The sequence below is a fragment of the Melozone crissalis genome, unplaced genomic scaffold, assembly GCF_028551555.1.
Source record: "Melozone crissalis strain CALT ecotype California unplaced genomic scaffold, PUWL_Pcris_2 ptg000027l_1, whole genome shotgun sequence".
In the NCBI taxonomy this organism is placed as follows: Eukaryota; Metazoa; Chordata; class Aves; order Passeriformes; family Passerellidae; genus Melozone; species Melozone crissalis.
Window position 1 is genome coordinate 31,319,650 of NW_026535805.1, and position 12,692 is coordinate 31,332,341.

A 12,692-nucleotide genomic window follows, 5' to 3' on the forward strand; every position below is an offset into this window, starting at 1 on the left:
TAATTAGGATAGATTCATTAGTAGCACAGGAATCCCAGGACAGGGCTTCAAATGACCTGCAACATAAGCTCATTGTTCTATGCCAGGCAAATACTTTCATTTGGAGAATCTGGGACATGGTTCTGTTGAAGTGGTAGGAGATGGTGATCAGCAATCAAAATAAAAGCATAATGTAAAATTTAATTGCTCATTTTTTCTGGTTGTTTTATTGAATACCCTGTGTGCTTTGAGGAACAGCTAGAAGTACACAAAGTCCTTTGACAGTAGAGGCTGCAGTTTCTATTCTGCATTTCACCACAGTAAAAAGCAGCAAACAAGACATCCCAGAAGATCAGACTTGAAAGAAGTACATCTCAGAGGAGAAGAACACCCCAACAAAGAAGCCCAGGGAAAACACCTTTGTGGACATATATTTTCAAGATGTCTATTCCAAAACATGCATTGTGCATAGAGGAAGCAAGAGGCAAATAAAGCTGCATATAACCTCTCTTTTATTTGACTATGTTGTAGGAAGAAAATATAGATTTCTTGACTATCACTTTTCATCAGTGCATTATTTTATCTGATTTAGAAAACTGCTAAATTTGATTTAAGATAGGAAGATGTGGCTATTTGTGAACTTGCCTCATTGACAATTTTAACTTTTGCTGTAGCTCTCATACTAAGCACCATGTGTTCTACTCCAAAGAAAGTGTACATCAACCTACTGATGCTATGAGACATAGTAGAATAAGGATGGAAAAGGTACTCAAAAATACTTCATCTAATTTACTTGGTCTTCTCCTAATTTTACCATCTCATGAAATTAGTTTCTCCTTGTGACAAGATACCTTTTAATCCCTTACATCATGTCACAGTATTCAGTTATTATATACTGGGGCTCCAGTTTGACTTACACCACATTAAGTAGCAGTGCCAGGTAAAAGTATCAATGACCTTCACTTCTGAACCTGTTCCTCCTTCTGAAACTGAGTGCAGAGTCCCCTAAAAATAAAATTTCAGATATGTTCCAACTCTGCCTTAAGACGAGTGTGAAATAGCATCAACAATGCTGTGGATGTGAAGATAACTGCTAGTAACGGCACAAACCAGAAACAGCTAGTAAGTCTGCATTTATTCTGAAAGTATTTATACTGTGCCCACTGCAATTCACTTCAGTATGGGCTGGTTAGGATAGTTCATACCTTACAGGAATAGGAGAGTTACACTCTTGTCCTATTTCTCTAACAATTTTTATTTTAATTCTAATACATTTTGATAATGATTTATCAAATTGTGAGGCATAGTTTTCTGTTAGGAACACTATTTACCATTCCTTATTGTAAAGACTTAATTTTCTCCTTATGCTCTTCTTAATTTGTGGATAGGTAAGTCTGCTTTAAAGATAGAGATGCTTTTGCATGAATTAACGCCAAATAAAATTCATCACAACATTCTAGCCTAAACATTTAGAACTCTCTAATGTCAGGAGAAGATGAAATGAAGGGAAAACATTTCTGTTCATTGTATTTGTATTAGAAAATTAATGCATGAGAGCATTAGAATGCTTTTAAAGAAGCTGGACATACTACAGTAGAGACCGTGCCTTTTTTTTTGCTATCTACAACTATTTTTCTGATTAAGAAAAAAGCATTTTTTAATGGACTTCACATATCTCTTGAAAAGGGGAGTGTGGAAAGGCTTAGTCAGAGAGATAAAAGTCACAATGACATTCAAGAAAACAGGTTAGTTAGAACCCAAGAATTATCTTTGATGAGTGCTTTCTTAATCAAATGGCATATTGCAAAATGTTCCTGAAAATAAACTCATTATGTTTAACTAAGAGCAGAAGTTCTCTTATTCAAATGTAGATGACTTCTTACACATAATCTCTGAAGCATGAAGAATGTTAAAAGTATTGTGAACTTGATAAGACCAAAGAAGTAACTTTCAAAATCAACTGCAACACTGCCTCTGTTCTATACTCACATTAAACTGAAGGACTCTTCAGGACCAATAAAAATAAGATCATGAAGCAGAAATCCAATTATGAGAAGCAAAGAATTTGATTTCTAAATCAGTAATTGTTTCCTGAATGTTTGAAATAATACTGTAAAAAAAAAAAAAGCAGCTTGGCTCAGAGCTCTACATCTGAACTGAAAAAACATGTATTCACATTTTAAATTGCTCCTTTGAATTCTATCCATATAAGAATGGTTCCACCATTCCCATTTCTATGTTAAGAGGCATTTAAAAATATAACTTTGAACTATAATCCTAAACTCCCAATGTTTCAGCAATGTCTGATCCAAACTGGGATACAAACTTCATAGCTCTGTAGTTCCCTGGAAGAACCTCTCCATCAAGAAGGGCTGTCAAGCACTGGAACAGGTAGCCCAGGGCAGTGGTTTGAGTCACCATCACTGGAGGCATTTAAGGGAGGTAGATGTGGCACTCGGGAACATGCTTTAGTGGTGGACTTGGACAGTTGGATTAGTGGTCTTAAAGGTCTTTTCCAACCTAAATGATTCTATGACTATAGTTTAAACCACAGGTCTTCAGAATTCTGAGTACTTCAGTACTTAATGAGAGCATGCATTGTAATCTGCAAGTAAAACAGAAGGTGCCACTGTGTACAGGGTTACTTTCTTTCCCATATTTTGTGTAACAGTCCCCTGACTGAGACCCAAATTCAGAGGTCCCTCTCACTTGTTGGTACACAAGTTTTCCATCTTGATTTTTTTCCTAAGGAAAAGGAATGCAGGGAAATTGCTTTAAAATCAACAGTGGATTTACCAGTAAAAATCAAGCACACACCCTGCTTTTCACCATTGGGATGGATGGTTGTTTTGTCTTTGTATATGAGTAGGCTCATTAATCTCAAAATACACAACTCAAGTGTATGAGCATTTAGCTGCCTTCAAGTTTGCAGCTTTCCTGCCAAATGACAGTATGTTTGCTCTTCTTTTTTTTTGTGGAAGGGAAATCAAAAGGGAATATTTTGGCTGCATTTCTCTCACTGGTGAGTGTGCCAATGACAGAAACACATTAAAACAGTTCGCATGAACAAGTTTTATTTGGTATGTAAATAGAGTTAATTAATCAGGAAAGAGGCAACATTTAAATGGGGTCACATGTGCTTCTTTCAAGCAAAGTATTTTAAATTTCAAAATGTTAATATTGTACTACCTACCTACAGATAGATAGAATAATTTCATTATTAAATTTTAAAACAGTAAATGAAAGTATTGCTGAGACCTACAGTATTTTTAAACTAAATCTGAATAAGAATAATTTCAGTTTTCCTCTTTAAAAAAGCTGCGGTATTTGTTAATAACTTAGAAAAGGCAGAATCCTACAATGCTGATTTAATCAACTGATCTGATGATAAAGTGAGGTTAAAAAATTTGTTTCTACATTAAAAAAAATTATTTAATCCATCAGCAATTCACGGGGTTCTATGTTTTCCAAGCATAGAACCAATGCATTTTAATTAGTTTTTACAATAAAGATGACACATAATCAAAAAAAAAAAAAAGAGAAAATTGGTAAAATTAATGTAGGACTATGTTTATTACACAGGACAATTCCAGATACAAACAGATGGATCAGCAGCCAGAAAATTGAAATATAAACAAGAAGCAGCAACACTGTTCTCGCTTAGAAGAATCTTCAAAGTAGAGACGATTTTTTATTTTAATAAGAAAGTTGTCTAGGGTCTGGCAAAAGTCTAGAAAAGGATTATTTTATTTTATACTATGATAAAAGCAGAAAAGGAATACAAAGTAGAAGGCACAGAGCTGTGGCCTTTTAGGAGTCACATGAAATATGCCCACTTTTGAAGCAGAATGGCTGACAAACACAGAGTTCCCACACACCATCAAGTGAACATCACCAATTTCTACAATTGGTGCTTGGAATAATTAAACTTATAGAGGCATCCTTGGGCTCATACATATTAGCTGCTCTCACTGGCACTAAATCCTGTGTTAGAACTGCCAAAGATTTCAGCATGAACCTATAACCAAAGCTCCTGAGAGGCACAGTGAGTCTGAGGTACTTACACGCTTCCTGTGGTGGAGCTGCTGTCCATGAGGAAGGAGCCATTGGTCCTTTCCATCTGTGCAAGCCTGAAAGGGAAAATCACAACTTTCAGACAACATGCTGCACAATTTAAACAGTGGCAGTGGGAAAATCAATTCTACTTAGAAACAGCTCAGATATGGCAATCTTTGTATACATGATTAGGAATAAACTCCCTAGATTTTGTGATGAAAACCTATAATCCAGAGGACTTTTGTGAGAAACTTGTGCTATCATTAATTAATTCTACTTGCCAAACAGCAACAAAAAAGTATATTTTCTCCCTATATCATAATTATCATTAGCATCACCACAACTCGCATGGCAAAATTAGTTAAAGAGATGTTTTCACAGATGGTTTTCTTTTTGAATTTTCTAAAGCTGGACTAACAAAAGAGGATGAATCCTTTTTAAATATAGAACATGCAGCATCTGAAATTATACTCGGCAAATAATACCACACTGTGGACAGACAAGTCCTGTGAAACACCACAAAAAGCAGTATAGTTGCAGGGAATCATTGCCTACACTTCCTCATTTTGGAAGCAATTAATGTAAAAAGACCAGATTATTAGACTGTATGTACAAGGTCACATAGTTCATCAAAATCAAAGCAGAAACTTTCTATCTGTTCAGGTATCCAGGAAAGATGTACCTTTTTTACACAAGAGATCTACATAAAAATTTAGGAACACTTAATGCTCTACACATATATTCAACTGTACCAAACAAGGCTATTTCCTTTACTATAAAGATATCTTAATTTCACCTATATTTTTGCAAGTGCATTGTGCATTACATATAGACATCTTCAAACTTCCTTTTGAAAGGAGTGTGCAAGGCTGTAAAGAACAGAGAACTCTGGTGACGACTTTTAGAATGGAGCAAATTTGCCCTTCTCTACATTTGTTACTATTCCTGAGGTCAAAGACGAGGCATAAATGAAGGCACACACTGAATGTCAACTTGATTGTCTATTCCACCTTGGCTGGATTGGGACATTGTGCTCCCACATCTCCCCTGAAGGGAAGAGAATCTCTGAAGTGACTCAGGACAAATCAGATCATCTCTGCTCTAGGACATCTCAAACAAATCTAGTTCACAGTGAGCAACATGCTTACAAGTCACCTTTATAAAGCTGCTAAGCTCAGCATCTTTAAATCTTTTGATGAAACATAATTCTAGAAATTAATCTTCACAGTCCCTTTGTCATGTAGGGAAGTAGTACAATCTCCATTACTTTCAAGAGAGAAGGGCCTGCCCTGGATCCTTTAGTGAGTAACAAATATTTCAACTTACAAATGCAGATGACACCGATATTGTCACATTTAGGATTCCCATCAGTAATGAGGATTTGCTTGGGATACTATAAGGAACCAGCAGATGGCCCTAAGCAGGGAGCACAGAGAGACAGGGAAGGGACCCTAGGGTAGCAAAAAGCCTTCAGGGTATGATAGAAACTGAAAGCTGAGGAAGGAAATTAGAAGCAACTCAGAGGTGACACAGTACAAGAACAGGGAGATGATATCTTGTTGCAGGCAGGAGATTTTGTAAACAGAAAAGTGGGAGTTGAATGTTCTTCAACCAGTGACAGTGAAGGCTTTAAGCCATAATATACTGTTTCTGCTGGGCACTGTCTTATTAGGGAAGCCCTGATAATACTTCTTTAAAGATGCTTAGCTCAAAAGACTAGGACAATAAAAAAGATTTACTATTTTATATGTAACGTATACATAACAGATTCAACTAGAAAGGACACAATAAAAATTATATGAAAGACACTGAATTATATCTTCTTTTTCTAGATTTTATTACTAGAAGAAAAGTAATCCTGAGCAGTTTTAGACAGATTCCCTATGAGGCAATTAGTAGTAAATTGTCAATTTTGCTAAGCAATTTTGGCACATAACAGGAACAGATTTAGGTTTGTATCCTGAATGCTAATTCAGAACTGCACAGTCCATCTTCGGCTAATCTCATCCTAAGCAGAACTGGTAAGAGGTGAGGGGGAGGAGAGGGAAAGCAGTTATTGCACCTAGTATCTCCACTGATCCTTAATGACAGTCCGGATTTTGAGCTTCATCTGGGCACAAAAAGCCACAGCATTGTGGCACCACAGGCTGAAAAGAGGACACAGGTAGACAGAAAATTCTTCCATCTCTCTAGAGAAATTTGTCTGGTTCAGGAGTTTTAATTGATTACAACATGGCCTAAGTTACAGATTCAAAGCAATGTTGGGTGATTAATATGAATGACATGTTTCAAATAACCGAAAGCTCTGTAATAACTTTGTATGGCATTGTGCTATACTACTAATGAAGCATGAAAATATTTGCTGTTGGGGGACAAAAAAAAAAAAAAAAATAGGCTGGCTGTGGGTAGCCCTTCAGCTTTGTTTCCTGCCCTATTTTCTCTTGCTGCATATCCTAGGCATTTTAAAAAAACTGGTCTGAAGAATTTTAAGTTGCCCATAAATTAGAATGCTATTAATTTAAGTATGCACTCTGAACTTTTATTCAAAGAAATGAAAAAGTTAAAATTGCTTTCCAGTTGTGGAGATCAGATACAGGAACAAAACCACCCAAAGAAAAACCTAGTCAGTTCCCATGGTAGTTATTTTTGAGAGGGTGTCTCTGGTAAATATTTCACCATCATCACATCCTTAACTCCAGATGAGAGGAAATGGCCTCAAGTAGTGCCAGGGGAGTATTAGGTTAGATATTACAAAAATTTTCTTCTGTAAAAAGCTGGTCTGGTATTGGAATAGGCTTCCCAAGGAAGAGTTGGAACCACCTTCCCTGGAAGTGTTCAAAAGGCACAAGGGAGAGGCACTTGGGGGCATGGTTTAGTGGTGAACACAGTTATGCTGAGTTAATGGCTGGGCTTGATGATTTTAGAGGTCTGTTCCTGCCTTAATGATTCTGTGATCACCTGCTCTGAATGTACAGAAGTGAGTAAACAAAACACAGACATTGAGATGGCCTTGGCATAACAGACATTTTATCATAGCAGGACTAGGGTGACCCCACAAAAGCCACAACATAAAACATCTGCAATTACAACCTATTCTGCTAAAAGCCAACAGTAATGCAGAGTGTCAGCCTATCACAGAAGAAAACAAAACCCTGGCTCTAATATCCTCCTGGGAAAACCTATATATAGAACATGTTCTGTTTATTTCAAAGGTTAAAAATTAAGAAAGAAACCAATAATGACACATTTTAGAAATAACGCAATTTTGCAGCAGCTTCCATTCTGTATGAGAGATGATAGATTTAGCACATATATTTTACTTTTAATATGATCATAATAAGAACCTAATGATTTAAGAAGTAAATCTTGTAAGCACAGAGAAAGATATCTTTTAAAAATAATATCTAACCAGTAGTGTGCATTAAAAACTGCAGGAATCAACCACAAAATGCAGCAGACTAGTGAGAAACCATGTCTCTCTTACCTAGTAGCATACTGTTCTATCCTGGAGTGTGTGTCATCATGAAACAGCTGTGGAGACTGGGAAGGACTAGTTTAAAAATAATAATAAAAAAATTAGTGGTTTTTAAAGCAATTAATGATATAGACAACATTATTTTTAAATCAAGTTAGACTGATGACAAAAAAATACATGCACTATATTCCCAAGGGCTTTATTGCTTTGGGTCAGCTGTGCCCTATAGTCCCATTCAGGGACATCAGATTAGCTGCAACTGAGCTAAAAGAAATCAACTGGCAAATGAGGCTTTCCAGATAAAGGGGTTGTGCATACTCACTCATATTGCTCTGGCCACATACTGATGAGAGTGATAGGACTGTAAGGAAGACACAAAAAAAAGAAGAAAAAAGAGAGAGTGAAAGAATTAAACTATGAAACAAAAACTTAAGTACTATTTAAGCAAGAGAAAGCTGGAGAAACACAGAATACTTTAAATAGCAACCCACCCTCAACAAGTAACAATTGATGTAGAAAAGTGACAGCAACAAATACTGCCACTTGTCATGGAGAGGCAGAAGACTGACCTACATACTTAATTTTGTTACATAAAAATCAATTTAAAGAAAAATCCAAATCATGTTATTGATTGAACTGCAGTTCATAAACCATAATCAATTCATTTAAACTCTGCTCAAGTACTGGAACTTTCATTTTAAAGCAAACAATAAAATGTATTTTAAAAAAGTGAGGTGCAAAACCCCAACAATAAACATCCCCCATAAGTCACGGTAATCAATGCTTCTTTTCCTTAGGCATCAAAATAATGAGTTCAATACATATTGTATTACATTCTCACACTTGAATAACTATAAGAGTTTTTTATTTTCTTTATTTTTTTTTATTGGCAGGAATGTATTACTGAGTTTTGCCACCTGCAGGGCAGACAACCAATACCAAGATTTTTCTCAGCATGGTGCTGACAATTTATCTGTATATTTCCCACATGACTGGACCAACAGAATTTTATTCTGACCTGTGATTATAGTTTTATCATTCCAATTTCTGGCAGCATTGGCAAACTTCCACCACATTAAAGCAGCTTTGCTTTCCTGGGTTGGTGGTAGCTGAAGACTGCCCTGGTGGGTAACATTTGAATGTTCATTGCTTCCTTAGAAGCCAGGCTATCAATGAGACAGTTTTCAGATCACTTCCTCCTGTCTCTTAAACTGCTAATGAGAAGGTTTTGTTTACTTATTGCAAATGAAAGGCACAGCCCTACAGTCATGAAAGCCCTCAGACTGTGGGCACTGGCACTGAGCTGCTGCGTGGATGCAGAGTGTCTTTGCTGAAGCCTCCCATGGGCTGTTGCTATCTTGTGTTCAGACTGTGCAGCAGTGCCACAGACTCCAGGATGTGAGGGACAGTCAAGCCATGACACTAATTCTAGCGCCCTGTCAACACATCTTAATTTTTGCTCTTATAAGAGTGTCTTTTGCTGACAACTGCCAAGTGAGTAAATAAAGTGGAGCACTTCTGTCAGCGCCATAAATAATACCATGGAGACACTAAGAGTGCTCTCTTTGATTAGGCAACCAATATTTCTGAAGGCTGTAGGACCCTAATTAACTCAGAAATTTCTAATTCCAGGAATTTTGACATAATAAAATAAGCAGTGCAGTCCCAAAAACCCAGTCTCTCAAAAGCATTCTTTGTAAACCAGCTATTCAGCCCCTGCCAAAATTACCTGCTTTGTCCATTACCAAGGACATTGTAATGTCCCTGGCTTTATAATACAATGCCAATAAAAATCTAAACATAAAATACATTACTTTAAAAATAATAGAGAAGATCTGCAAATAATGTGAAACAGCACAGAATAATATAGCACAAGGCTCTGCAATTGTTGTTGGCTATCTTTTGAGTTTCAGCTTTTTGGTTCTGATGGAACAGGCCAGTGACCCCAGGAGCCACTGCTCTATAAACCAAGCTTACGTCTCCAGGTTGTCACCCTCCAACACTGTTTGCACTGGTAAGTAGCCAAGCCGGGGATGCTTTGCAAAATACTTCTTGGACCGGAATTTATTCTTCAGCACCTTTGTGAAGTCCCGTACATCTTCTCCAGATGTTGTCTTAAAAAAAATTAAAAAAAAAAAAAATCAACATTGCTATATAGTGCTGATTTAATGTCAACGTTATTGATTAATACTGCTGGTTCTGTCCTGAAAAAGTTAACAAGGAAGAACTTTAAAACCTCAGTTATGTTAAAATTGCCTTTTTAGTGTCCTGAGATATGGTACAACAATAATGTTAAGGCACCAAAAATTCTCATCTACTGGAAAATAATAGCTAGGCTTCAAATTCCCAGCAATAAATGCATCTACCAATTACCTTATAAATTAGAAAAAAATTGACACAGGTTCAAGTCTTAAGCTAAACATTTATATGCAGTCTTAAAAAACACAATAATTTAATTTTTGAGAAAAAATTTTAAAAGGGAAAAAATCAATTGGTAAGATATAGCCCTTACTGCTTCCCACTCTAGAGCTGCAATGGAAAACTTTACCACAAGATGGGAATGGTATGTGCTAACCTATTTTCTGTTAGATTTTCATAAGCACTTTCTCCAGTAACCAAATCTCTTCCTATAGGATTCTGCCACTACCTGTAATATTCCAGAGTCAAAAAAGTTCACAGATGAAGCGGTGGCCAGTGTACAGGCACTGTTCAAAAACACAGGCAGGCCTGATAAGAACAATTGGTGCTTGAAGTAACAAACTCAGACTGATTCAGTGATCTCCTTACTACCACCGAGTAAGATTAGGACATAGATTAGCCACAAGATTCTACAAGTCTAAATTTACAAGTTACAATCAACATTCCCATCCCTCCCAGCAGCTTTTTAACTGATGCAGCCTCTTCCAAAACTGGTAACTGCATAGCTCCTTTCATCTCTGCTCCCTCCCTGCCCACCACCCTATCCTGAGAACAAGATTAAAATTTATTCAACTGCTTTTAAAAATCCCTTTAACTGGTGATAATCACAGTAATAATGGCAGCACTACTTTGGTAATACTATTCAATTAACTTCTGCTACAAAAGCAGGGATACATACAGGCATAAAATACAAGGCAAAAATGGCAATAAAGAGATTTGCAGAAAGAAACAATAGTATACAGTCTGCATTTAAAGTGTATGTGCTCAGACTGGGCTGAGTATTTCAACAGAACATCCCCTTCCAGCTGGTACTATTGAGAATTTTCTCTTGCAACTGCAGTAAAGAAAACATGGCCATTCACCTCCAGAATTACCTGAATATTTGCAACAGCTTTTACAGATTTTCAGTCCAGACTCTGTAACAAACTACAAATTGCATTCCTGTACCCTCTGCTTTGGGAGAAGCCCGTTAGCATCAAAGGATGCCAAAGCCGATGGACAACCATGGGAAAAATAGACAGGAAGACTTCAGTTTTGTCATCTTTTTCCTGAAGTACTACCAAGTGGCCTAGAGGCAGGTCAGGCAAACTATTCTCTGCTGTCAAAACCTAAAAATATTTCAATATTCATCTATATATTTTAATGTGTGTACAATATATGCAGTTGCAGACTCTGTAATGCATTTCAGATGAGCAATAAAAAGAGTAAAACAAACTGGTGTTGATAGGAGCTTTTCATATGTGGATTTAAAAGGTAGACAACAGAGTAAATTTGTGACCAAGGGCTGTTTGAAACCCTGAATTTTAATTAAAAAAGTGAATCCAGGGAGGGTTCACAAAATCATTCTCCAACCACTGCACCATCCAAAGAAGGAACATGTAGCCATGCAAAGGGCTGCTCACTCTCATGCAACAGTAACTCCAACAGATGGAACTCTGCCCCAAGGCCAAGGAATTAAAATTTTAATACCCACACATTGTAGAAATAAATGTCTACTGAGCTGCCAAAATTTTTCCTCTGGTGTATTCTTTATTTGGTGTGACAACCTGATCCTCAGAAAGAGGACTTATATGACTGTGTACTGACTGAGCATTGCAAAAACTAACCAGTGAAATTTGAGCAGATTTGAAAGAACTATTTTAACTCACATACAATTAAGGTGCAATTCTGAAAAATGGCCTTTTTTTTTTTTTTCCTTTTGGGCATATAACCACAAAATACAATCCAATCCAAAATCATGCCAAGGGAGGTGTACTATAACACTTTCCTTTAAAAAAAGAATAGCCAGGAACTGTTGTGTAGAATCTATCTTCTAAATTAAAACTAGCAGGTACCTTGTATACCTGCTTACATCATGACATCTTGGCTATTTCCACACAAATCAATAGTACAAATAGCACCATTGCTTCAGACCTACTTCAAAAGCAAAGAAAAAATACTTTCCTTCACTGAAAATTCATTCCAAAGACCATGCCTTCAAACGGAATTTAAAACTTCAGTTCTTAGAGCAAGACAAAGTTTAGGAAGAAATATTTTATATCCATATCCAACTAAAAAAACATCGTAACAAAACATCATTGACAAACTGGTATCAGTGCTCTTCAATACACCAGCCAGGCACAAACAGGGTTATCAGCCACAAACTAAGATACAATTATTTGTAATCCAATAAAAATTTAGAAACCAGGAAAGCAGTGGAAAAAAAATGAGCACGGTGAAATACATTTTCTATACATATCTTAAAAACCCAGTTGGTGTCTGCTTTCAGTATATTGGAAATAGAACAAGTATTCATTGCCAAAAGAGTAATAGCAAGATTGTAATAAACTAATTGTAGAGCTCTAAATTACATAACATATAATATAAAAATTGCAATAAATATGTGAAAATGAATAAATAATATAGAATACCTATAATACATATATATTTAATTTTATTTATTTCTCAGTAATCTCTTTTTCAAATGGAAGCCCACATTCTTATTCCTTTCACTGCATCTAGCTATGTAAAAGGACTAGTCTACACCTAAGTCATCATTCTCTTAATTACATTTATTATAGCTAACACAAAACCAATTAGCTGTTTTAATACATACAGAGAAACTGATTCCCAGAAGAGATGTGAACCTCCCTAAAGTATGCTGTCATTAAGCACAACCACATTAATATAACACAAGTGCCACTACTGAGAGGATTTCCAATTCAAAAAAATCTAAAAATACACTGTGTGGGTAGTTATGTAGGACTACTCTCAAATTAGATGC

The 12,692-nt window shown here is 36.3% G+C and overlaps 1 protein-coding gene across 2 annotated transcripts in view; it reads right to left on the reverse strand.

Annotated features, from left to right (window-relative positions):
• UTRN (utrophin) overlaps positions 1–12,692 on the reverse strand; it is a 309,333-nt gene that overhangs the window by 17,444 nt on the left and 279,197 nt on the right. For both annotated transcript variants that reach the window (XM_054279111.1, XM_054279109.1), the window contains 4 exons: positions 9,488–9,624; positions 7,833–7,871; positions 7,520–7,585; positions 4,044–4,109 (listed from right to left, as the gene is read on the reverse strand). In XM_054279111.1, coding sequence (XP_054135086.1) covers positions 4,044–4,109; positions 7,520–7,585; positions 7,833–7,871; positions 9,488–9,624 — 308 coding nt within the window. The remainder of the gene's footprint in view (positions 1–4,043; positions 4,110–7,519; positions 7,586–7,832; positions 7,872–9,487; positions 9,625–12,692) is intronic.